At 35.7% G+C, this 24430-nt stretch overlaps 1 protein-coding gene across 3 annotated transcripts in view; it reads left to right on the top strand.

The window, feature by feature from the left end:
* The first annotated feature begins 5861 nt into the window (after positions 1-5861).
* Positions 5862-24430, top strand: part of anpepa (alanyl (membrane) aminopeptidase a) — a 44375-nt gene continuing 25806 nt past the window's right edge. The window contains exons 1-9 of one of the 3 annotated variants that reach the window (XM_051650316.1): positions 5862-5940; positions 15326-16060; positions 17845-17987; positions 18845-18984; positions 19086-19212; positions 19370-19524; positions 19602-19715; positions 21045-21188; positions 24344-24409. In XM_051650316.1, coding sequence (XP_051506276.1) covers positions 15471-16060; positions 17845-17987; positions 18845-18984; positions 19086-19212; positions 19370-19524; positions 19602-19715; positions 21045-21188; positions 24344-24409 — 1479 coding nt within the window. In that variant the 5' untranslated portion in view covers positions 5862-5940; positions 15326-15470. Of the gene's footprint in view, positions 5941-15149; positions 16061-17844; positions 17988-18844; positions 18985-19085; positions 19213-19369; positions 19525-19601; positions 19716-21044; positions 21189-24343; positions 24410-24430 lie in introns of those variants that run through there. The other 2 variants (XM_051650325.1, XM_051650308.1) reach the window with 2 other exon arrangements.

The following is a 24430-nucleotide window of genomic DNA, read 5'->3' as shown; positions in this document are numbered from 1 at the left end:
TGCCAGAAAGACATTCAACAAATATAAACCCAGTGGTATGATAAGTGTGTGTGTGTTTGTTTTTTCTTTTCTTTTTTTTTGGTCAGGTTTGGAATTGATGGTACTTCAGTCTCTGGCAGCACCAGGACTTGCTTGAAGCTTACCAGTAACTCATGTGAACTACAAACTAAATTAAATCTGAGGATTGATTATGGGTGCTTCAAACTCAAATTCATTTAGAAACCAGGTAACCTGACTACAGTACCAGATGATCTGCTAGTCCAACCAATGGAAGATGTTAGAGTAGTTCAGGAAACCTGTTCGAAAACATTAATAGCTGTATTATTGCAATGCTGTTTGGTGAAACTATGGCCGTGTCTCGTTTGGAAGGCTGTGTCCTCCTGAGGTCGCATTTGTCGGCCGCATACGTCATCGAGGCTGTCTCGTTTCAGAAAAGCGAGTAGGACACTTCGAATGCAGCCTTCGAATGCGACCGTCTTTCATGGGAATTTGAAGGATGCATGAGGTGTATCCTTCGTGGGCACTCACAACCCACAATTCTTTGCTTCAACGGAAATGTAAAAAAAAAAAAAAAAATTACGCCAATTTGCCCGTAAATATGATGTTCAAATGCAAGTAATGTTAATTCCCAAGTTGAAGTACCTCAGTAGATGGGTGCAGAGTATATAATATGTATAATTATATTAATATATAATTCAAATAAAGTGTTAGACTAAAAGTACACCTGTAAAATCTATTTTCTTTTCACTTTACATCATTATAACTCCCCTAAATTTTACCTCATACATTCCCTTCCAAAGGGAATTTGTTCCCTTCTCACTCAAAGCGCTCGTGCTTGTTAAAGTGTGGCGTGCTGTCATAGCAACCATGTTACGTTACGTTTCCGTTTGTCCTACAAAGGCCATCTCGTTTAAATGAGACTTGTTTAAAGGAGGACGCTCGGTATACCGCAGCCTTCAAAGGACGCGTCCTACCTAGCATGCAGCCTTCCAAACGAGACACCCTCTTGACCTTTAAAGGTGCACTAAGTTATTTTTGACGTTGTCTTGGACTTACACTGACACCTAGTGGTGTGGATGCAGCATCATTCAAACACAAATTTTCAGTTACTGATGTTATTGCAGAAATTCACTATTCACAGCCAGCCATGATTAATTAAAGCCCTGAGTAACAGTGTCCAGTAACGGGTCAGTTACTGAGATAAAGCGAGTAGGACTCGGCTGGTCATGTGATCCTAACATGGCAGCCTCCATGAGGGGACCCTCTCCATGTAGAATAAAACAGCTTTTATAAGGTAACTGATATGACTGGAGTCTTCATCTCATGTAAGTAGTCATGATTTTAGATATATGTTTCAAATTTACAATTAATTTAAAGTAAACCTTTTTAAAAGAGGAAAAAAATACTGAGTTGTTGTGAGAATCACCCTGGCACCAACTGAAATGAACTCAACCTCACACAAGACAACAATTATGTGGTAATTTTATCACACTTCACTTAATGTGTGTGTGTGTGTGTGTGTGTGTGTGTGTGTGTGTGTGATTATTAATATCAGATGGCCTCTCCCTCCATCATTGGGGCACCAGCTTAACACTAAAAGAAATATGTAAATTGGAGGGAGTCGGTCATCTGATTAGTTTGAAGTATTCGTAAAATTCGACCTAACCATTTAGAGCTCTTCTGTATCATAAACGCAAGAAACACACAGTTGTAATAAAATGAGTTTAATTTACAAAAAGATAAACAAGAATAACTAACAAAAACTACAAAATGGTTGAATTGGATGTAGCAATGGTAAAGTATGACTTTTATCTTAAGGAAAGATAAATTGCTGTTTCTCTTTTAATTAATAATGTGAAAACCTTATTTCTATTGAAACAAATAACTCAAGAGTTATTTGAGCTAGACATTTGATACACATGTTATGCAATCTAAGGAACATTAGATAATCATAAACTGATAGTATACACTAAAGCGAAGGTCTCAGGAAAAAGGTTTAGTAGTGATATTTACACTCTCCTTGGCTGCATCCAAAGCCAGATAAATGCTGCCTCCGGAGGCTGTATACGAAGGTAGAAAGGAATCAAGGCACGTCCGATTCCAATGTTCATATCACATCATTTCTAATGAGATGCCTTCATATGATCGATTTTTGAAGGCAGCATAGATGTATCCTTGGCTGCCTATGAAATCCCACAATCCTGTGCGCGCGGATTCACAGCAGTTGAGCTGAAGAAAAAAATGGTGGCCAAAGAGGCAGTTGATTGCCAATTTGTGTATAATGTAATAAAAGTTTTTCCAACTTTTTCCAACTTTTGATTTCATTTCTTGTGAGAAATGAGTATTGTAGTTATGAAATATACACTTGGTTATCGCCAAAACTATTTTGATTTTGTTCTAGATTATTAGACCATTTTAGATTGGTTGGATGAATGAAGCAGAAGTGGTACTTCGAGAGGTATTGAAGAATATTTATGGTATTTATCTCAACTCTGGTCTTGGGGCAAAACTTAAGATGGGGGGTTTGAGAGGTTGCTAAGAAACCACTCATGGACCATTGAGAAGTCTTTTCCAACAGGTTTAAAGGTCCGGGGCCTTACATTTTGAAATATCTGGTAGTTGTCTAAGCAGCTGTATTTGATGGCTGTGCTTGGCATTTGTTTGTGTTGGTCCTGCCACGAACCAATTAAAATGGAGCCACTCTTCTTTGCCTTGACAGTTAGGGAGGGGCTCTGCCATAATTTGGCTCCTGGAATGTTATCTGGTCTGATTGTTCACCACAGAGTTCACCTTTAATAATTAAACAAATTGGCATAAATGTTTATAAATTCAAGACATTATGCTTATGAATCATTTGCTCTAGTGCAAGAAAACCAAAAAAATGGGCAACACAATAAGCAAAATAACTTGAAAGACTTGAAAACTAGGAGCAGCTGTTCACCCTCTCATTTAGACAGCTCTGTCAGTTCATGGTTTTAAAACCAGTAATAACTTTTCTCTGATTGGCTGCTCCACACTTCCCACAACCACCCTCTGATCTAAAAACACTGCCATATCTCTTGGAGTAAAACCCCTTGGCTAATGTTACTTTTTAAAAGAGGCTACATAACACACAATTGCACTCACACTGCCAACTTTGTGCAATGTCAGTAACACAAAGAGATTAATCAAACTGTAATCAAAAGAGGCTAAAGAGTTCAGCTAGGTACTCTGAGGACCAAATGGCCATCTTGCATTAATTATCACACAGGAAATGAGATTCATGTGTTTTTTGGGCCAATGTATTTGAACATAACCACCATGAACCACAGAGATGAAAATTTACTAAATTTTCCTGACAGTGGTAAAATTATTATAATTTTGTTAATAGAATATACAGAACTCTAAATCATACTGTCAAAGTTTGTAGCATTGAGCACATTTCTTGTCTTTTATTTACAGCCATTTAAAAAAAATACAAATTATATAAATAAAACATATGACATTAAGCAAGGGCAGTTCAGATGTTATAACAGCATATTTGTGGATACAATTGTTTAGTAATAAAATCCAGTTTAATGAATTCTTAACTTGAAAGTTACAAATAAAGTTGATCACTGTTTTAGAGACAGGCATTCCAACATTTGGTTCCTTTTAGTGAATAAGCATCACATAAATGCAGAAACACAAGATTTATGGCTAGTGTTAAAATGTATCACATGGAAAGCAAAGCACTATACTTTGGAAAATCTAGAAGAAACAATTATCATATTAATGTATTAGTATATGTTGAAATTAACATCACCAAGATTAATTAATGCTGTAAAAGTATTGTTTATTGTTAGTTCATGTTAACTACTGCATAAATATGCTAATACAACCTTATTGTGAAGTGCTACTGAACTTATTTATGAACAGAGATATTAAGTGTATTATTTACACTCAAAGAGCATCCTTAATGCTGTTATTGTGTGTAGTTTAAAACATAATTATAGTACCCAGTCTGAGATGAAACCAGAAGACTGGGGACTAACAAAATTGTAGGAAATTACTTGTAGTGAAATGTATTTATTTATTTAACACACATTTTGCACATATATAGTGAAATTCTTTTTTTCACTATGCTAGGGTCAGAGTACAGGGTCAGACATGATATGGGACCCCTGGAGCAGATAGGGTCAAGGGCCTATAATCACAGAAATATGCATCAAAATATATGCAACTCACTTCTGTCTGTGAACATTTCAACACTTTTTATCAGTTTTCTGGTATTCCCTATGCACTGTACATCAGCAAGATAATTATTTGCTAAAATGGCTTATTGTATCCTATTGGCAAAACACAGCGCATTATATGTGAATAGCATACTGCTGAAGATATTTGGGGGATCATCTTGCAAAACAGTTTGCTACATTTTAATCCACAGGAAATGATTTCACAACTGTGTGGCATAAGGAGAGCAGATGCATTGAATTTCTGAATATTTCAAAGCTGTGTGAAATCTAACTGCACAGGGTTAGATTTAGCCTTTGTTTGAGTCACACATGGTGCACTGATTTCTGTCAAACTTTAACACTGTAGCAGTAATCACCACATTCTAATATTTAGTGTGCTTGCTGAAGAAAACATCACTATTATACAACATAATGATCTCTTTACAGTAATTATGTGTCACTTTCTCCTAGACACCTATGAGATTAAATGGAAAGTTTTGCTCATGTTTCCTGCTCCTGAGATTTTTCTCCTTAGAAAAGACTTTTGTAATCTCATACTGTGTCTCCAGTCTCCACAAGAGTTTCTGAAGAGGTCTCAACAATATCTGAGACTGTGTATTTTAATGGATATTTCACCCAAAAGGTAAAATTTCTCTCATCATTTACTCACCCTAATGCCATCCCAGATGTGCATGACTTCCTTTCTTCTACTGAATACAAACAAAGATTTGTAGAAGAATATTTCAGCTATGTAGATCCGCACAATGCAAGTGAATGGGTAAAAAAAAACTAATTTAAGATCCAAAAGGACCTACAGACCACCTAAAAGTAATCAATAAGACTCCAGTTGTTAAATCCATATCTTCAGAAGCAATATGATTGGTGTGGATGAGAAACAGATGAATATTTAAGTCATTTTTCACTGTCAATCTCCACTTTCTCATTCTTCTTCTTTTGTTTTGGCGATTCGCATTCTTTATGTATATCGTCACCTACTGGACAGGGAGGAGAATTTATAGTAAAAAAAGAACTTAAACATTAATCTGATTATCACCTACACTTATCATGTCACTTCTGAAGATATAGAATTAATCACTGAAGTCGTAAAGATTACTTTTATGCTGCCTTTATATGCTTTTTGGACCTTCAAATTTCTGTCCACCATTCACTTGCATTGTGAGGACCTACAGAGCTGAAATATTCTTTTAAAACCTTTGTGTTCAGCAGAAGAAAGTCATACACATCTGTGATGGCATGAGGTTGTGTAAATGATGAGAGAATTTTACATTTTGGGTGAACTATCCCTTTAAATATGAACTAAAAAATTGTCATCAGATTCTTCCAAGAACAAATTATCTGAGCTATGTTATCCACATTAATTTAATGTCTTTATACTCTTACTATATGTCATCAATTGTCTCATTTGCTTTAAGACAAAGCTGATACTTCAAAGAAACTTATATGAGAGTCTTCTAAGAGGAACGTCTGAGCATTTCCTTCCTGGTGATTATTGTTGTGGATTATGGACAATCGCAAGCAAATTACAATCATTCTGTATTTTCCCACCTAAATAGTTGTTACAAAGATATCTGCTTGCGTGTGTGTGTATGTGTTTGCCTGTTTGTAAGAAAACCTGAGCTTCGGCTTGCCCCTCCTTCCAAATGGGAAGGAGTATGCGTAGGAGAGAGTGTGTTTCCCATTAGTCTCATCATCTAAACTTATACTCCTACTTCACTATGGATACCTGGTATGTGCAATTTTACTCTCTTTTGTTCTTAGTTGAGCATGTGCTAACTAAACTAATTTGACTCTCAAACAACAACTAAGAAGAATTTTTATCTAAAGAAAGAAAACTGGTGATTTCTATTTCTTTTTTTTTGCTGCTTGGCTCTACAGAGTGATTTAGCAGATGTTCAGTGGATGAGGTGTCGCATATTTGGGTGTTTCATATTTTAGAGGTTCACAGAGAATGTGTTTTTGTATATTTACATAACTTAAATGACTTCCAGGTGGAGATAGTTCCAGATTAGCTTGAGGCAGTTTGCTCCCAGGATAAAACCAAATGTTTTAAACTCTTAGATTTTATAAGACAAAATGTCTGCTAAGGCATTAGGCAGTGATAAGTCCAGTGCACTGCTTCAAAAACTTTGAATTGGATTACTAAGAAAAATCAAGTGGATACTCATGAAATCAAGTAGAAATGACAAAAATGACTCTGACAAGTCAAGAGGATGGAAGAAATTTTGTTATACTGTGTAGTACTTAAAATATTCAAGTCATTGTAATGTGACATTGTTTCTGCAAAACAAGAATATTCACTCAAGGCTTTGCCATACCAGTTGAAAAGACCAACTTTGTTAATTTCCATGCTGGTTTGGTGCTGATCTTTTTTTCTTTTTTTTTATAATTATATTTATTGATCTTTTTATTGTTACACAAATATTATAAAAGAAAGAACAAAGAGAACCAACAAAAACAGCAACAATGAAAAACAAATACCAAAAAAAAATAAAAATAAAAAAAAAATACAAAATTACAAAAATACACAAAGCTCAGAATTATACACAAACGTCAGGAATGCTTAATGGTAAATAATATTAAAAAAATAACATATTCAAAAGAAATGAAGAAGAGAAAAAATACAAAACCTTTAAATATCCAGGGGGTTATGAGATTACAATACTCCTTGTAATAATAGGCCGAATATGAGGTTCTAAATAGTCCAGATAGGGGGTCCAAACCTTATAGAACTGATCTGTTTTCAAATGTATTACACAAGTAAGATGTTCTAATGGAATCAATTAAAAAATAACCTTATGCCACCCTTTAGCTGAAGGAGCCTTATCACTGATCCAATTCAGCAAGATATTTTTTTCTGGCAGCAAAGGTTAAAATATGATATAATTTCCTATTAGCAGATGTTGCAATGTATCCACTTGGTACTCCCTACACCAATGAAACTGGGTCAAATTCCAATTGAGCATCAAAGATCTTTTCCTTTTCCCCCAACACCAGATACCAATACCTCTGCAATCTGTAACATGACCACATACAATGCGTTAAAGTTCCTATTTCAGTTTTACATTTTAAACACATAGGAGAAAAAGAGGAGTTAAAAAAATGCCTGCGGTTAGGGGAAATATGTGGCCAATGTACAATTTTAAATTGCATTTCTCTTGTACGAGTACAAACAGATATTGTCTTAGCATAGGACCACATTTCATGCCACGTCTCATCATCAGTATTAGTAGCTAACTCTTCTTCCCACTTAGTTCTAACTTTTTGTGTATCAACAGAAGATACTGCACACATAGAACCATAAAACACATTCAGAGACACCTTCCCCGATGTTAAAAACAACAGCTTCTCAATAGAAGATATTTCAGAGTTCTTAACAATTGTCGTATTATTTGTAATATAGTGTCTTAATTGGAGAAAACAGAAAAAATCATGTTTGGGCAGTTGGTACTTCCGAGTTATTTCCTTAAATGACATCAACCTGTTGTCTAAAAATACATCTCCTAACCTGATCAGCCCCATGTTACACCAGCGCTTAAAACCATCATCTAAGATCCCTGGGGTGAAATCAGGATTATTTAATATAGTGGTGAAGGAAGAAGTCAATTTAGAGATACCTTCAAGCCTACAAACTGATCTCCATGTGTTAACTATAACGGGATTGTCATAGATCTATCTTATATGTTGAAAACTCTTAAGAAAAAGAAGATCCTTTAAAGGAAATTGTGAAATGGAGGATTCAATATCCAGCCAAGTAGAGGAGAAATCATTCCTAACCCACTCTGATATGTATCTCAAGTGGGAACATAACTAATATATCTTAATATTTGGACAATCTAAACCACCCACAGATACTGGCAAATAGAGAACTGATATTTTTAAACTGGGTTTGCGTTTATTCCATGTGAAGGAGCTTAGCCAGCTATTCAAACCTTTTAACACCCTATTTGAAAACAGTATAGGAACCATCTGAATAGGATATTACAATCTAGGCAAAACAGTCATTTTCACAAGTGCTATCCGTCCCAGCCATGATACAGGCAAGGAATTTCAACGTTCTAAATCATGCCGTATCTTCTCAAACAAAGAAACAAAATTAGATTCATGCATCTGTTTCAATGATGTAGAAACAAAAATACCCAAATATATAAAGCCTGAAGGCAACCAACTAAAAGGAAAACATGGCACAGTATTAGGTTTAGTAATTAGGGAACCTAAAGGCATAGCTTCAGATTTAGCTATGTTAATTTTATATCCAGAGAATGTACTGAACCTATTAATAAACTCTATAAGAGCTGGAACTGACTTCTCAGGCTCAGATAAATATACCAATACAACATCAGTATAAAGTGCAATTATATTTGAAATAGAAGTTTCTGATCTAACTGCTTCAGCTAGTGGCTCCATAGCCATCGCAAATAAGAGCAGCAACAAGGGGTAACCTTGTCTGGTGCCTCTATGCATTAGAAAATAATCTGATCTAATGCCAATCTAAAGCAATACTGCAGAACATGGATCTGTATACAGCACCCTGACCCATTGAACAAAATTCTCACCTAGGCCGAATTTCTCCAAAACAAAGAAAAGATAGGACCATTTAACACGGTCAAACGCCTTCTCTGCATCCAGAGAAAGCACTAACCCATCTATGGATTTCCATTTAAAGGCCTGAATAACATTCAAAAGGCATCTAATATTGTCTGACGAATTCCTTCCCTGTATAAATCCAGTTTGATCAACTCCAATAATACTAGGCAGAATTTTTTCAAGGTGCATAGCTAAAATTTTGGAAAGCAATTTTCGGTCAACATTCAGTAAAGCAATTGGTCTATACGAAGAACAGGACTCAGGGCTTTTACCTTTCTTTAATATAAGTGAGATATTAGCCTCTTTAAGGGTCCTTGGCAATTCTTTAACTACAAAAGAATAATTAAACATGTCTAGCAAAGGATCAACAAGCAGCTCTTGAAATTCCTTAAAGAACTCTCTGTTAAACCCATCTGGTCCTGGTGACTTACCACTCTTTAGAGCGTTAATAGGATTAATAACTTCTTGTCTAGTGATTGGGCCATTAAGAGCGTCTTTCTGTGTATCTGAAATTGTTGGGAGATTAATCCTAGAGAAAAAATCATCCATTTGTTTAAGATGGTCACCTGTTTTATCAGAAGAATATAGATTCATATAAAAATCTTTGAAAGACTTATTAATATTCCTGTTATCATGAACAATATAATTGTCTGAATCCACAATATTTGCAATAAATTGGGTTGCCATACGTTGTTTTGCAATATATGCCAGGAATTTACCTGGCTTGTCTCCATACTCATAAAATCTTTGTCTCGAGTATCTTATTTTCTTTTCTGCATCCATAGTGAGGAGACAGTCCAAAGCTGCTCTTATCGCTTGTAACTCTTTTAATAAATTTGTTGATGGGAATGTATTATACATTTTTTCTTTATCCAATGGCTCAGCCTCCAACGCCCCCTAATTCATCATTCTTTGACGTTTTTTTAGAGGAAGAATATGAAATAATTAGCCCTCTTGCATAAGCTTTCAAGTTTCCCATAATAATGACGGATTATCAGTGGATGATGAACTGATGGACAAAAAGGATTTAAATTCAAAAGAAAAGTAAACTGAGAAGGCACTATCCTTAATGATATTAAGTCTCCACTGTCTAGAACAGTCCACTGCATTCCTAAGTAGTAGCTCCATGGTCATACTAGCATAATCTGACAGTAGAATACTTTCTATATTGCAAGATGTGACTAAATCCAGATCAGTTGTGGGCAGAAAGAAATAGTCTAATCTGGACTGAAAAAAAAGTATATTCTTTATCAACAGGATGGAGAACTCTCCAGACATTCACAAATCCAAGATCGTTACAGATGGTCTGAAGAGATCTGGCCTGAGAAGTAAGAGGTGCAGAGTTATGTGGGTATCTATCTATAAGGGGATTCAATACACAACTGAAATCCCCACCCACAATTGTCAAGTCTGCTGACATGGCAATTAAATCTATAAACACTTTAGTAACAAAATCAGACAGATGAGCTGGAGGATAATACATATTTAGTATGAGAATAGTTTGCCCCTGCAACAAACCTTTAATGATAACATAGCGACCATCTCTGTCTTTAACACAGCTTAAAACTGTAAAAGGTAAAGTGCGTTTAATGAGGATAGCGACACCCCTACTTCTGGACATAAATGAAGAAAAATAAATCTGTCCAAAAACACCTTGTTGTAATTTTAGATGTTCTGCATCATTCAAATGAGTCTCTTGTAAAAGAGCAATGTCAATATTTCCTTTTTTCAAAAAAGTAAGTATCTTTCTCCGTTTTATCGGATTATGAACATCCCGTAAATTCCAAGTGCAAATTCTAAGCACACAGGACATCCTCAAATATATTTACAATCATTGTTAACATATCACCGTTAAGATCAAAGTAAGTTCCTGCAAATTTGCTCTTGAAATTTCTGAGCTTTAAAATTAAATAAAACGACAAACTACTTATAGAACACAAATATAAATGGGAATGAACCTGCTAAACATGCAGGGAGAACTATTCTCTCTCTCTTCTTTGGCAAGCAACCGCCTACCCCACCAAACCCTGTTTCCATCCTCAAATGAAGGATAAACACAACCTCACATTGCTTCCCGCAACATGTTACTCATTCACTCAGCAACTTATTTTGTTTATATGTCAAACAACTGTCCAACCCAACCTGTCAATGAATGCAGCAACATCTTCCGGTGAGAGGAAGCGCTTCTCTGTCCCGTTGATTGTCAACCTCAGGGTTGCAGGATACAGCAGGTCATATTCTGTCTTCATCTTCTGTAGCCCTTTTTGACATCATCGAAAGCCTTGCGTTTCTTAACCACCATCGCCGAATAGTCATTGAAGAAGGAGATTCTTGGTTCTGAGTCAGCGCTCCGGCCGGGATCTATGCCAATATGTTGAGCTGCGTTCAATACACATTGTTTGTCCATAAAGTTATGAAACTTCATAATGACAGGCCTGGGACGCTGTTTGGGTCCCGGTATTGGTGCCAAAGAGCGATGAGCACGATCAAGTTTGATCCGTCCTGCTTTAGTTGTCATCTGTAGGTAATCGGGCAGCCACTTTTCAAAGAAATTCACAGGATCACTGCCTTCTGTTCCCTCAGGCAAACCGACTAACTGCAAATTACACCTGCGCCCTCGATTCTCCAGATCATCAATGTGTGATGACACTTCGTTCATTTTCTTTTGAAGATCAGCAACCGTAGATTGCAAGGATTCCGTTATATTCTCCACACCCGCAATTCGCTTTACCGCCTGGCTTACTCGCTCTACCAAAGTCTGGAACTGAACCGTTTGTTCATTTATCATGGACAGAACAGTATTCACTTTTGCATCTATCACCTTCGTGATGTTATCAGTCAATCTGTCCATAGCCTGAGTGAAGTTTTAGTCGGAACTTTCTTGCTCGTGAACATTCATGTCCGTGTCATCCACATTAGCATCTTGCTCATCATAGCCTTTAGCAGGACTCTTTGGCACAGTTTTCTTAGCTCAGAGCATTTTGTCAGATCTTTTTGAAAAATGATGATCTAAAGACATGGCTCCCTGAAAAACATGTCTACTCTATGACGCCATCTTACTTACCCGTTTGGTGCTGATCTAGCTGGTGGACCAGCATAGCCATGATATTTACCAGCAAAACCCAGTCTTGCTGGTTAAGCTAGTTAAGAAGCAGAGACCAACAGCCAAAACACATGCTGGTCTTTTAATCAGGGATATAACTACTAATAGGCCAATAGGCAGATTAATCAGATGATATCTGGCCATTTTGACATTATCGACATTAGCTGACTGATTAACTGAGGTGTCTACCAACATTCATGTTGATGGATAATGCACAGTTTGTGTTTTCAGTGAATTATAAGCAGTGTTGGGTAAGTAATAGTAGTCCACTACAAATTACTAATTATTTCTTTAAAATTGTAATCAGATTACTTTAATAATGACTTCATTGAAAAAAGTAATCCCATTACTAATTATTTAATTTTTAAGTTACTTTCTTAAACACTTTTCCGCTCAAGAAATTCAAAATAAATTCTATATTTCTATCTTGTTCATTGTTACACACAAGTCATACACTCAACACCTCACATTTCTCCTTCACAATGACTCATTATGGGGCCATAATTAATGTATTTTACATAAATTAGAAATAAGCATAAACCTATAATTATAATATTTATTAATACTTAATTCTTAATACTTAAAAGCCATTATATTAATTGAAAGTCAGTAACTGTAATCTGATAAGAATTTAAAATGTAATGCATTACACTACATTTTTGACTAAAAAGTAATTATAAACTAATTACTTTGTAACTGGATTACACCCAAGTAGATATTGTGTAACTAATGTTTGTTTAATTTCAGTGTATTGTATGTGCACTGTACATCTCAAATGCTATAATCAAATTGTATTAGTCACATATCAGCCAACAGCATCTTCCACTGAAAATCCCTTATCAGTTGACCGCTATATCTGTCCATACAGAAGTGATGAACTTTTTAAATACAGAAGCATTTTAAACTGAAATTATTCTCAAAGAAGCCAAGAAGAGAGGTACAATTTTTAACAATCAAATCAGTGTTATTAATCTAATATATATTGTGTGCATGACACTCAGGAGGGTAGATTCCAAGGGGGATGAGGAGAGGTTACCCCCAATAATAAAAACAAGCAAGTACAACCCCAACCCACCCCCAGTGTTTATACCATGATCAATGGAAACATGTAAATTATTCAAACTGTTATCCCCCCAATGTTCAAGCCAAATCTACGCCCTTTTTTACACTCGTGCTTACTAATGGAATGTATTTCATGTTTTCCATGGCAGAGCTTGTTGGTGTAATGATGATTATGTTTTCAGTGCACCCTGATGCATGCAACCACTGCAGTTCATTTTTTCAGAGTGAAAACATCTGCAAGTTGAACTTTCACATAGATATCCCCCCACAAGTGCAAAGAGTATACTTTGCAAAAAAAGATGCTTAGGTAAACATTGGTTTACAGATGAGAAAATTTGCTCAATCTTTGTTTCTCTGACTGGATGAGAAGTACGTACCTCATGTGCATGTTTGATGTAATAATCCATTTAACATACAGATTCCAGCCATATGCTTTGATTTATTTTATGTCTACTTAATGCTGTCATGTCAATGCCATCTTGTTGTTAATCAAATTCAAAAGGCTATAGGCTTTGATCTCCATTATGGCATTAAGTCACTATGTGATGTTATAGGATTTCAGTTCTTGCGGGGGCGCAACCCCTTACCTAAGCATAAACTTATGTGACTCAAAGGAAAAATGTTTGCCCTAAATGGAAAGTTCAGACAAAAATAAAAAATGTATCCTCATGTTGTTAAAAACATGTATGACTTTTTTATTCCATGGAATACAAAAGCAGATGTTAGATGCAGTCAGCACATTTGCTGAAACTGTGTGCGGACATCTATTACAGAATGTGATTTCTGTAATAGAACACAATTCCAAGCGGATGGCCTTTGGGAACAGAACATATTATGAGCCTACTGTCTCTCTCTCTCTCTCTCTCTCTCTCTCTCTCTCTCTCTCTCTATATGTATGTATATAACATTTCTAAGTTTGAGTTATTATATGACAAGTTTACAATCAGTGTGTTCAGTTCATTACTTGGCCAATTGGAGTCGCCAATTCTCACACACCAGTAAAAGAGTGTGTATGCACAGACAAGAGTGTGTGGACGGCGCACACATATTTACAGCAGGTTTTTTAAAAATAAATCCCAATGTGAGTGTGGGAAATTGCGTACTAACATATTAATGCCCACTTTGTGCATACGCAACATTTTTACACCAGAGCCCAGGGCTCTTCAACTAATTTCTTACAGGGGCCAGATTATTCAGATGAAAACTCAAAGAGGGCCACATTTTTTTCCATATTTAGCTTCATTGTAAAAACATGTAAAAAAAAAACAACAACAAAAAAAAAAAACACTAAACACCCTCAATACTGTGTGTTTATTTTCATTAAAATAGTCAGGGAAGTAGCATTTCAGGTGGGGCACAAACAATCACTTAACCCAATTTCAGCAATTTTTAAAAAATTGACGGATCATTCCAAATGCTGTCTGTCAAATTGACTTAAAAAAGAAACAAGAAAAACATTTTAACTTAGTGCATCAGTTCTGACTTCACTCTTTCTCTCTCACATTCCCGTTGCGTGTGTGCCCTGTTTATTCCCTGGTATTAAGATCAAGTAAGAAATGTATTAACAGGATGTGTGTATTTAACTGCCAAAGTTTAGAAAACTTGGTTTAGCGTGTAAACCTCTTTTATGGGGAAAAAGCAAACAAGCCCCTCAGGCTTTTATTGAAAGCTCATTGTACATGTGCATGAAGTCCTCCAGATCTCTGTTGATTAACACTGAGGACAATGGGCTAGCCGCAAGCATATCAAATGCTTTAATGCAAAAGACATTAATAATAATAATAATAATATAATTTTTCCAAATAATATCAACTTTTGTCTTGTATAATGGACATAAAACAATTTTAAGATACGGAAAATTTATTATTTCTTAGAATAAATGTTTGATGATGCCACACATTTTGCACAGCAGTGCCATTTGGTGGGGCTCAGCCCCACTTGCCCCTAATGTAGAGACGCCACAGGGGTATATTTTTAACTTACATTTTTTATGAATGGATGGTCTGGCCATAATTTCCATCTAAAGATCTGGTTTAAGAACAAAAATGACTTTACACCCTCAACTAACAAATAGGTTTTGATCAACTTTGCTTTGAATAAAAAAATAAAAAAAAACATTTTAGAGCTATTGTTTACAAATTGTTTACAAACTGATGTTTCAGACTGTGAGGCGATTTTATAAAAATCAGTTGGAGGGCCAGATAAAGATGACCGGCGGCCACCAGTTGAAGAGACAAAACAGTCTACTCCCTATTGCCAATTATCTGTGAGATCAGACTGAAATGTTCTACCTAACATCTCCTTTTGTGTTCAACAGAAAATCATACAATTCCTTTAACGTAACAATCTTCGCATCTTCTAGGTATTTGCTTATATCACTGAAAATGGAAACCACCTGTTTGACTTTATTGAAAGCAATGTTATGCTAGCATCATTTCAACAGCAAAGTGATGCACTGAATGATCATGTAAACTGCATCAATTTCACATCTCAGATCAGAGCCAGCCATGGGGAAAGGATATTACATCAGCAAACATGTGGCCTCTGCAGCAATGGCACTGGCCGCAATAGCCTTGGCAACCATCATTGCATTATCCATTGTTTACAATCGAGAAAAGGCCAAAAATGCAGCAAAATTGAATGATATAACCACATCATCAGTACCACCCACCCCAAAGACTTCAAATGAACCCTGGGACAAATACAGGCTGCCTGATACTTTGTCTCCTCAGTACTACAATGTGACTCTTTGGCCCCGTCTGGTGATGGACGCCAGCGGAATGTACATTTTCACAGGGAACTCTGGAGTGAAGTTTACTTGCGTGACGAAGACAGACTTGATATTAATTCACTCCAACAAGCTAAACTTGACTCTCTTCAAGGGGAACCATGCTAAGCTACTGGGTTTGGGTGGTGTAACAGCTCCAGCCATAAAAAAATCCTGGTTTCAGACGGAAACGCATTATTTGGTGATTCAGCTGGAGGAAAAACTGAAACCTGGAAAGTCCTACTGGCTCTATACAGAATTCAGAGGAGAGCTTGCTGATGACCTGGAGGGTTTCTACAGGAGTGAATACATGGAAGATGGCACAAAAAAGTGAGATGTTTAAATTTTTCAAGCCTGTTTGAATCAATATAATACTCAAGTCACACTTAAAAATGTAAATGGCCTTTGCAAACAAATGAAGCTTTTAAAATGAATTTTTTAGCCAATTTTGCATTTACTTAAACGAGTTTGTCCCAAGATGACTTTTAGGGGATGCATTAAGTCAGTTCCCCTCAGGTTCATACAGGTGTCTTAGCAGAGTAACCACAGATGTAGTTCATCACATTAACTATAGATACTGTATGTTCCACAAATGACAAGCAGAAAGTGTCCAAATACTTCTTGTCAGTTTATCGCTTGTTTTATCATTTTAAACCTAACTAAGTGTTCTTGTGATATCTTTCTTAAAAATACATTTATAAAAAAGAATTTTGATATTTAATGGAACAACATTCATGCATTTTTAAGCGTGGCTTAAGTGTCCAAGTTCGTTTTTATGTTCCTTTATATGGAATAAGAATGTTATAAATGATATGAATTACTTATTATTGTCATATTACTAATACGGCATTATTAAAAAGTAACAGCTTGATGACAAATAAAAAGTAATAAAATCTACAAGAAAAAGCCATGGTCATGGTAAAAAAGGTCATGAAACCCCAAAACACAATTTTTTTAAATTTTTTTTCATGTGAACAGATATGAACAGGTTGCACATCAATGATAACAATGATTATTGTTAAGGGGAAAGAGGTTATTTTTTCATCTTATTGAGCTATTTCGTTGTTTAGGTTTCAAAACTAAAGTTGAAACAACAACACAAAAATGAAGTATACGCGTAAACTCCAAGTTTTAATTGTTAGGACAGCACAAATGTATGTCACTGGATTCTGAGTGTTTCTCCACATTATTCATGAGAAGAGACGCTTCCATCCAGTTAAGGCGCTGCCTCATGCATGTTTGCAATTCAAACTCATGGACGTAATGGCACGGTCGCTGTTCTTGGGGAACAGATATGGGACTTTTACACTAAACACGTGGTCAGATTGAAATCACTCTAAAAAACACACCGCAGTCCATAACCGGACCAGCGTGAACAATTCTTTGCTGCAGTTACGTTAATCGCGCTCCAAACACGCTGTAAATGACCCTTATGAAAATTACGTGCAAATGAGCTTTGCAGCAAACTTGCGGCAAACTGTCCATTGTTGCCAAAGGTTTGCTGGAGTTTCACCACTACCGGTGAAGAACTGCAAACTTCTGGCAAACATTTGCAAATAAAACATAGTTTATTTGTAAGGGGAAGTATGGCTGTTACGAGCACTGAATCAATCGCTTCTGTTCTGTGTGTTGGAAAATGGACATGATAAGATTGAAATCACATGTTAGAATGGACCACAGTCCATAACCCCAATGAAGCAAGCATGTTTGTTGGCTGGCCACTGTCATGATCCAAACATGAAGCAGCAGTGTATTCCAAGTATATTTGGTGAGCCTGCTCTGTTTAGACAGCACCAATCGTGTCTTCTCACTGTGCATCTGATCATAAACAGGAAAACACGATGGCTTGTTAAAAAAAGAAGACAATGATGAAAACTCAATGTCATGTCAACTCTATTTTTTATCTACTTTACATCAAGTTAAAGGGATTTACGCCAACATGGTTTACCAGTGTTATGTCGTCATGACAATGGAGTTGAAATATTGGGACTGAACCAGGGGGCTTTCATGACCCTTTAACTGGCTTTAAATGGTTGAAATTTTTGCTTTTATTGGACATTAGTTGACTTGATGGTTTTGTGATCAAACTTTTGAATTGCTCTTCTGTTTTCCAGAATTATCGCCATCACTCAGATGCAGGCCACCTTTGCTAGAAATGCTTTCCCATGTTTCGATGAACCTGGCATGAAGGCTGTGTTTCATATTACTCTCATTCATGATGTAGGAACGGTTGCCCTGTCAAACAGCCAAGAAATTAGTAAGAAAAACCCTCATTAAGCCTATAATCAGAATCAGAATGAGCTTTTTTGCCAAGTGTTCTCACGTACACAAGACATTTTTTTGGTGATAGGAGAAACAATTGCACACAGTACATTACAGTGAGACATACACCATTGTGTTCCTAATAAAGTGCTAAGTGAGTGTATATACAGTATAAACAGTATATGCTCTGCAAAAAGTGGTAACCTGCAATTGTTACCTTAAGGAGCTATTCTTAGCTGACCTAGCCCTTAATTTTTTTTTTTATTGTTGTAATATGATGTTTTCAGGTTGAATCAAACCAGTTAATATAAATGTTACCACACAAAGCACATTTTAGTTTTTTCTTTTCATTGTATATAAGGGAAATTTCAGAATTGAGTCATTTCATCAGCTGTATGTCTCTTCCTCTTTAGAGTATAAATTTGCAAATTCTCATGAAGATGTTGCATATCTTGTGTTGTCTTTGAGTCATGGTTGTTGGTTATGTGTCATTCTGCCGACATTTTTTAACCACAGCATCTGTCTTCCTGACGTTGGCAATCACTTCAACTGTGTTTGTGTTCTGTACAATTATTCCCTCAACTGCCATAAGCTTCAAGTCTATTCTTGAATATCAGAGCATGAGCAAACTATGAGAATGTGATGCCCTTTGTATCCAATTATGCTTTGCTTGCAGGGTCAATGTTAAATCCCCAAATAATATTTCATGAGTTAAACACTGTCATGTTTTTTATTTGCTTTTAAAAAGTCATTTTTTCTTTTAGTTTAGATTCAGTTTATATGGCATTTTTCATAGTCATAACTCTGATTGTTGTTTAGTTTTGAACACTTACAACTTGTTTTTTATCTCAGAGGCAGAAAATGTCACCATCGATGGAACTACCGTTACCCGAACTATATTTGAGCCCACAAAGAGGATGTCAACTTATCTTGTTGCATTTGTTGTCAGTGATTTTATATACATCAGTGCTGCAGACAACAAGGGTGTTTTGGTAGTACCTTCACACAGATGTATTGATTTAAACTCCTTTATTTGTACAGGCATGAGTTTTAAGCATCTGATTCAAAACACCTTTATTTGCTTTGCCAAAAGGTTAGAATATGGGCACGGAAAAAAGCCATCTCAGAGGGACAAGGAAACTATGCACTCACCATCACCCAGCCAATACTGGAGTTCTTTGAGAAGTACTACAACACAAGCTATCCACTTTCTAAGTCAGGTTCGACAAATTCTTACTGCATAAGTGGACATACAAAGAGATTGAATCTGTCAATCTGCCTAACATCTCCTTTTTTTAAATGGTTGTGGAATGGTGACATTTTAGTACAGGACCTATATGTAATTGTCCAAAAAACAGGTTTTCTCCTCTATTCTAGACCAGATTGCTCTGCCTGACTTCAAATCTGGTGCCATGGAAAACTGGGGTCTTGTCACTTACAGAGAGACGGCCCTTCTATATGACCCCCAGACGTCTGCCATTGGCAATAAACAGAGGATTGTGACTGTGGTTTCTCATGAGCTGGCTCACATGGTATGTCATGGTCCAGCGAAGGGGAATTTGAGTACTTTTTACTTCACATAGTTTGCCATGTGATTTATGTCTTCCAGTGGTTTGGAAACCTTGTGACGCTGAAATGGTGGAATGATCTCTGGCTGAACGAAGGGTTCGCTTCGTATGTGGAGTATCTGGGCGCTAATCATGCAGAGCCCACCTGGAACATTGTAAGAGCCACATTCACAAGACTCTTTGAATTAAAGTGAAGATGCCCACTAGCTAGCCATTCTCTTACAACAATACTACATGGTAGGGGTCCGCAGTGAAGCCATTATCTGTATTTGTTACAACTGCATTATGATCTGTATCTAGCTGTATACGGATATAACAGGATGTGGGCGGGGCTTAAATAAGAAGGTCAGATTTCTGAGACAGGCACAGTAAATGGAGACTGTTAACAGCGGAGTGAGTAGAGTGCGTGTCTGGATGCACTAAAGAACAAAAAGTGGTAGGGACATGTCTCACCCGTAAATTACGCCTATGTCGGGCACATCCCTACTACTTGGCAACTAACCAGCCATCAAGATTGATGAACATAAGAGCACAGAGAAAAGAGAGTCTGCTCTAGCTAGATTTAACCCTCAGAGACCCAAACATATGTGTTTTCCTCCTCTTTGAAAGTGTTTTTAGGAAGAAACTGGTTAAAGAAATGATGATTTTTGTGCATATTTTTAAGGGTGTGAATTTTTTGAAAAATTTGCAATGCTGGGTATTTAGGGTTGCAAAATTTCAACCCATTTTTTTTTAGAAGGTAAGTGGAACTTTTGAATTTACAAAACAATTTAACACACAAAAGTATATAAAAATAACTTATTACAAACAGTAAGGGTAAATTCACGAACATTTAAGAAATGTAACCATTTAAAACTAATAACGACTAAATGTATTGTTTATATTTATATACAGTATATATATATATATATATATATATATATATATATATATATATATATATATGCTGATTTCAAAATAATAAAAAACATCCATCTCTATTTAATGTAGTATATTCTATATTACATTGCAAACATTGATTATTCTGATTATTATTAATAATGCTATGTTACTATTAACTATAAATAATAATAGTTATTATCATGTAACTAATATTAATAATATTTGAATTATAATAATAATAATACAACTTTTTGTTGTGCGTCTTTTATGAATGTTGTCTCTTAATCATTGCTGTTGTCTGCATTTTATTAAAGCAATAAGCCACAAGAAGCCATGCTTTACATATATTTTACCACCCCTTACCTGTAGTAAAATCACTGTAACCCAGAGCTTTTCGTGGCTTATTGCTTTATTAACCCTGTAGCACTATTGTCTGACCACACGGAATGATGATCAATGAGCATGGAGTAAATATAACGGCTACTTTTCATTCCCCTCTGAATGAATATGCTCCAATGCTGCTGTATACCTCCATAGACAAATTCAAGAAACTTCTTCATTATCATGACCTGTAATTCATGATCTCCTCTATCCCTCACCAGAAAGACCAGATCATTGTGTATGATCTGCAAAGAGCGTTTGCAATGGACAGTCTGGCCTCCTCTCATCCCCTCTCTCGGAAGGAAGAAGAGGTCAACACCCCCTCAGAAATAAGCGAAATGTTCAATACCATATCCTACAACAAGGTACAGAATCTGCTGAATTATTCTTAAAGTCTTGTTGTTTATGTTGTAATTTAAACACAGGTTGTCATCACTGACAAATTATAATGAGTGGTGCTGGTAAGGCAAGTATCATTATTATTATTGCTCATACATGGATTAGGGATTTGAGCAAACCCTTTATCTTGGTTAAGCTTTGGTGAGTAACCTGCACCATATATGCTACAGACATGAATGAAATCAAATCAAATAGTGCAGCTTGTAGAGGTGTGCCATTACATTACACACATGTGAGAAGATGATAAAACAAATGAAAAAATATCATAGACTTGCACTGAAGGAGGGACCCGAACCATATCTAGTGACCAGAAGATCATATTAGAGACTTGGGGGTGGGCTGTTTTGATTTGGGTCAGAAAGTAACCACCTAGAAATGACCTAGCTCTGCCCTAGCACCAAGTACTCAGAACACCCTGGCAACCTGATAGCAGTGTGCTTTAGGGCTGCAACTAACGATTATTTTAATAATAGATTAATCTAACGATTATTAGAACGATTATTCGACTATTCAGCGATTATTGCAACGATTAATCATTAGCTCTTAACCGATTATTCTGCTTGTTCCCCGACTTAAAAGGTTGTATTAAACATGCTTACTAACAATAAACAGGACAAAATCATCTCTTACAAATACCACAAAATGACCTTCACTGAATTATAGGAAAAAAAAAAATGTTTCATTAAGTTTAATTAAGTAAAGAAATTCACTGCAAAAAATCATATTTGTTATCAAGTGTTTTTTGTCTTGTTTTCCATTTAAAATTGTCTAAAAATAATTAAAACAAGATATATTTACTTGAGAAGCAACATATAAGATATTTTGACTTGCTTTAAGAGAATGTATCTTAAATATAAATCTATTTTGTATATAAGTGTATTTTTTCACTTGGTTATACTCATGGTTGGGGAGTAACGAAATACATGTAACAGGATTACGTATTTAAAATACAAAATATAAGTAACTGTATTCCACTACATTTACAATTTAAATAATTGGTATTTAGAATACAGTTACATTCAAAAAGTATTTTGATTACTGAAGAGATTACTTTGCATTTTATTGTCATTTGTTTCATTTAATATTTAGTCCTTTCAGATGGAAAAATGTATACATATAAATGATGCGATCAAAAGTGCATTTGTGCAGCGGTGAAACACTTTCTTATGTAGTTTTACATTCATACGAGCAGACAGAGAAGTACGTTTGAAGTAAATTTGGAGCAAAAGAAATAGAAATAAACCTTGTGTAAATTGTCAGCTTAACGCTAAGATAAATGCTATTTCTAGCCATTTTACATACACACGTTATCAGGCACGATCATATTTGTTTATCAAGAAAATTCGTGTTGGATCATAATTTCTTTTTTTCTTGTAAGACCTTTGATATTAGAGCAAAAATCGTATTCTTGATAATCATTCTTGTATTGTTTTCCGGTAAAAATATTAAAATCCTTAAAACAAGATCAATTTTATTTATCTTGTTTTAGAAACAACACTGCATAAGATATTTAGATTTTTCAGAGAATGTATTTTTAACATGTGTATTTGTCTTACTGTACTGGCAGAGTTTTTATAGTCAAAACAATTGATAAAATCTACCAGTGCTGAAGAAGTAATCCAAAGTATTTAGAATATGTTACGGACCTTGAGTGTTCTAATGGAATATGTTACAAATTACATTTTACAGCATGTATTCTGAAATCTGTAGTGGAATATATTTCAGAAGTAACCCTCCCAACCCTGGTTATACTTCTGTGAGTGCAATAAAGACAAAATATACTTATATTCAAGATCTATCCTCTAAAAGCAAGTCTAAATATTGTATATGCTGCTTCTCAGGTGAATGCATCTTTTTTAAAGGATTTTAAAATTATTTTAAATATTATATTCAACATTCTCAGATAAAATATTTTCCTTCTGCAGTATAGCTGCTAAAGAAAATGTACATTGTTTTAAAAGAGTTTTAGATATTTATATTGGAAAACAAGGCAAAACAAAAACAAATCAAAAACATATTTTGTTTCAGTGTATAATGGGGTGAAGACTACCCTCTCTCACCTTTCTATTCACTTCAATCCATCTTTAACTCACAAAAAAAAAAAAATAACTCTCTTATTAATAAAGCTGCGTATTGCCAATTTTCTTCACAATAAGAAATGCACAGTGACACATATATTATGATTCAATATCACATTATAATCTAGCTGCATTAAGCGTGCACGTTCGAGGGACGAGCGTCCCCGCGACAGAGTGTGCCTCAGCTGGGTGCAGTTTCAATCTCTCCCACTTAGATCGGGACATTCGCGCAACTCATAGAAGAGGTGCTGACCGCACAGAGAAATGCCAGTTTTGGAGTTTGTAGTTATTTACATGACCTTCTTCTGTATTATTTTAACTTTATTAAAGCTATAACGCATGAAATATAAATGTAGTAAAGATGTAACGTTGGGGTGTTTCCATTAAAGACGCTCGACACGCAACTTCTGCTTCAGTGGAGCAGCAGCTCCAGCTCCACTTATTCCACAACGAGAATGCTTCTGTATTTACTTACTGTATTTTGTATTTTTGCATTATAATTCCCTCATACTTTGCGATCTACATCACCTGAAGCTGTTTGGAAAGTTTAGAGTGCATCTCGACTGTGAGCTGTGTTTTCTTCCTCTCCTCAGTCAGGCGCAAGCTGCAGTGCTGCTCTCGTGCATCATCATTAGAGTTTAATGTGATCTCATGTTCCATTAAATGAGATCAAACGACTATTTTACAACTAACATTTTTGTCGAATTTTTGTTGTTGTCGATAACGTCGACTAATCGTTTCAGCCCTAGTGTGCTTACATGACTCTAGACATCTTAGCATCAAGCACCACTCACATTTTCATCAGGAAATATAAATATCTAGTATTGATTATGGCTTTGAAAATCACTTTAGATTTCTAGGTTGGATCTTCATGTCAGTCAGCTTCAGAAAACCACCATAATCACAATCCCTTGAGCAGCTGCAAAGAAAGTCATAAGCATGCAGAGTACTTTACTATGACATAAAGCAGTCAGATTTGTATCTGTCCAGTTACAGATAAATCATCTTTATGAAAAATGCATTACATATGTTTGTCATTACAGGGAGCTGCAGTGCTTAAAATGCTCTCAGAATTCCTGACAGAGCCTGTGTTTGCCAAGGGACTGAGTGTAAGTTACTGTGCTACTGTA

The sequence above is a fragment of the Myxocyprinus asiaticus genome, chromosome 2, assembly GCF_019703515.2.
Source record: "Myxocyprinus asiaticus isolate MX2 ecotype Aquarium Trade chromosome 2, UBuf_Myxa_2, whole genome shotgun sequence".
NCBI lineage: Eukaryota > Metazoa > Chordata > Actinopteri > Cypriniformes > Catostomidae > Myxocyprinus > Myxocyprinus asiaticus.
Note: the sequence above shows the minus strand (reverse complement) of the source record. Positions and strands in the feature narration are given on the sequence as shown.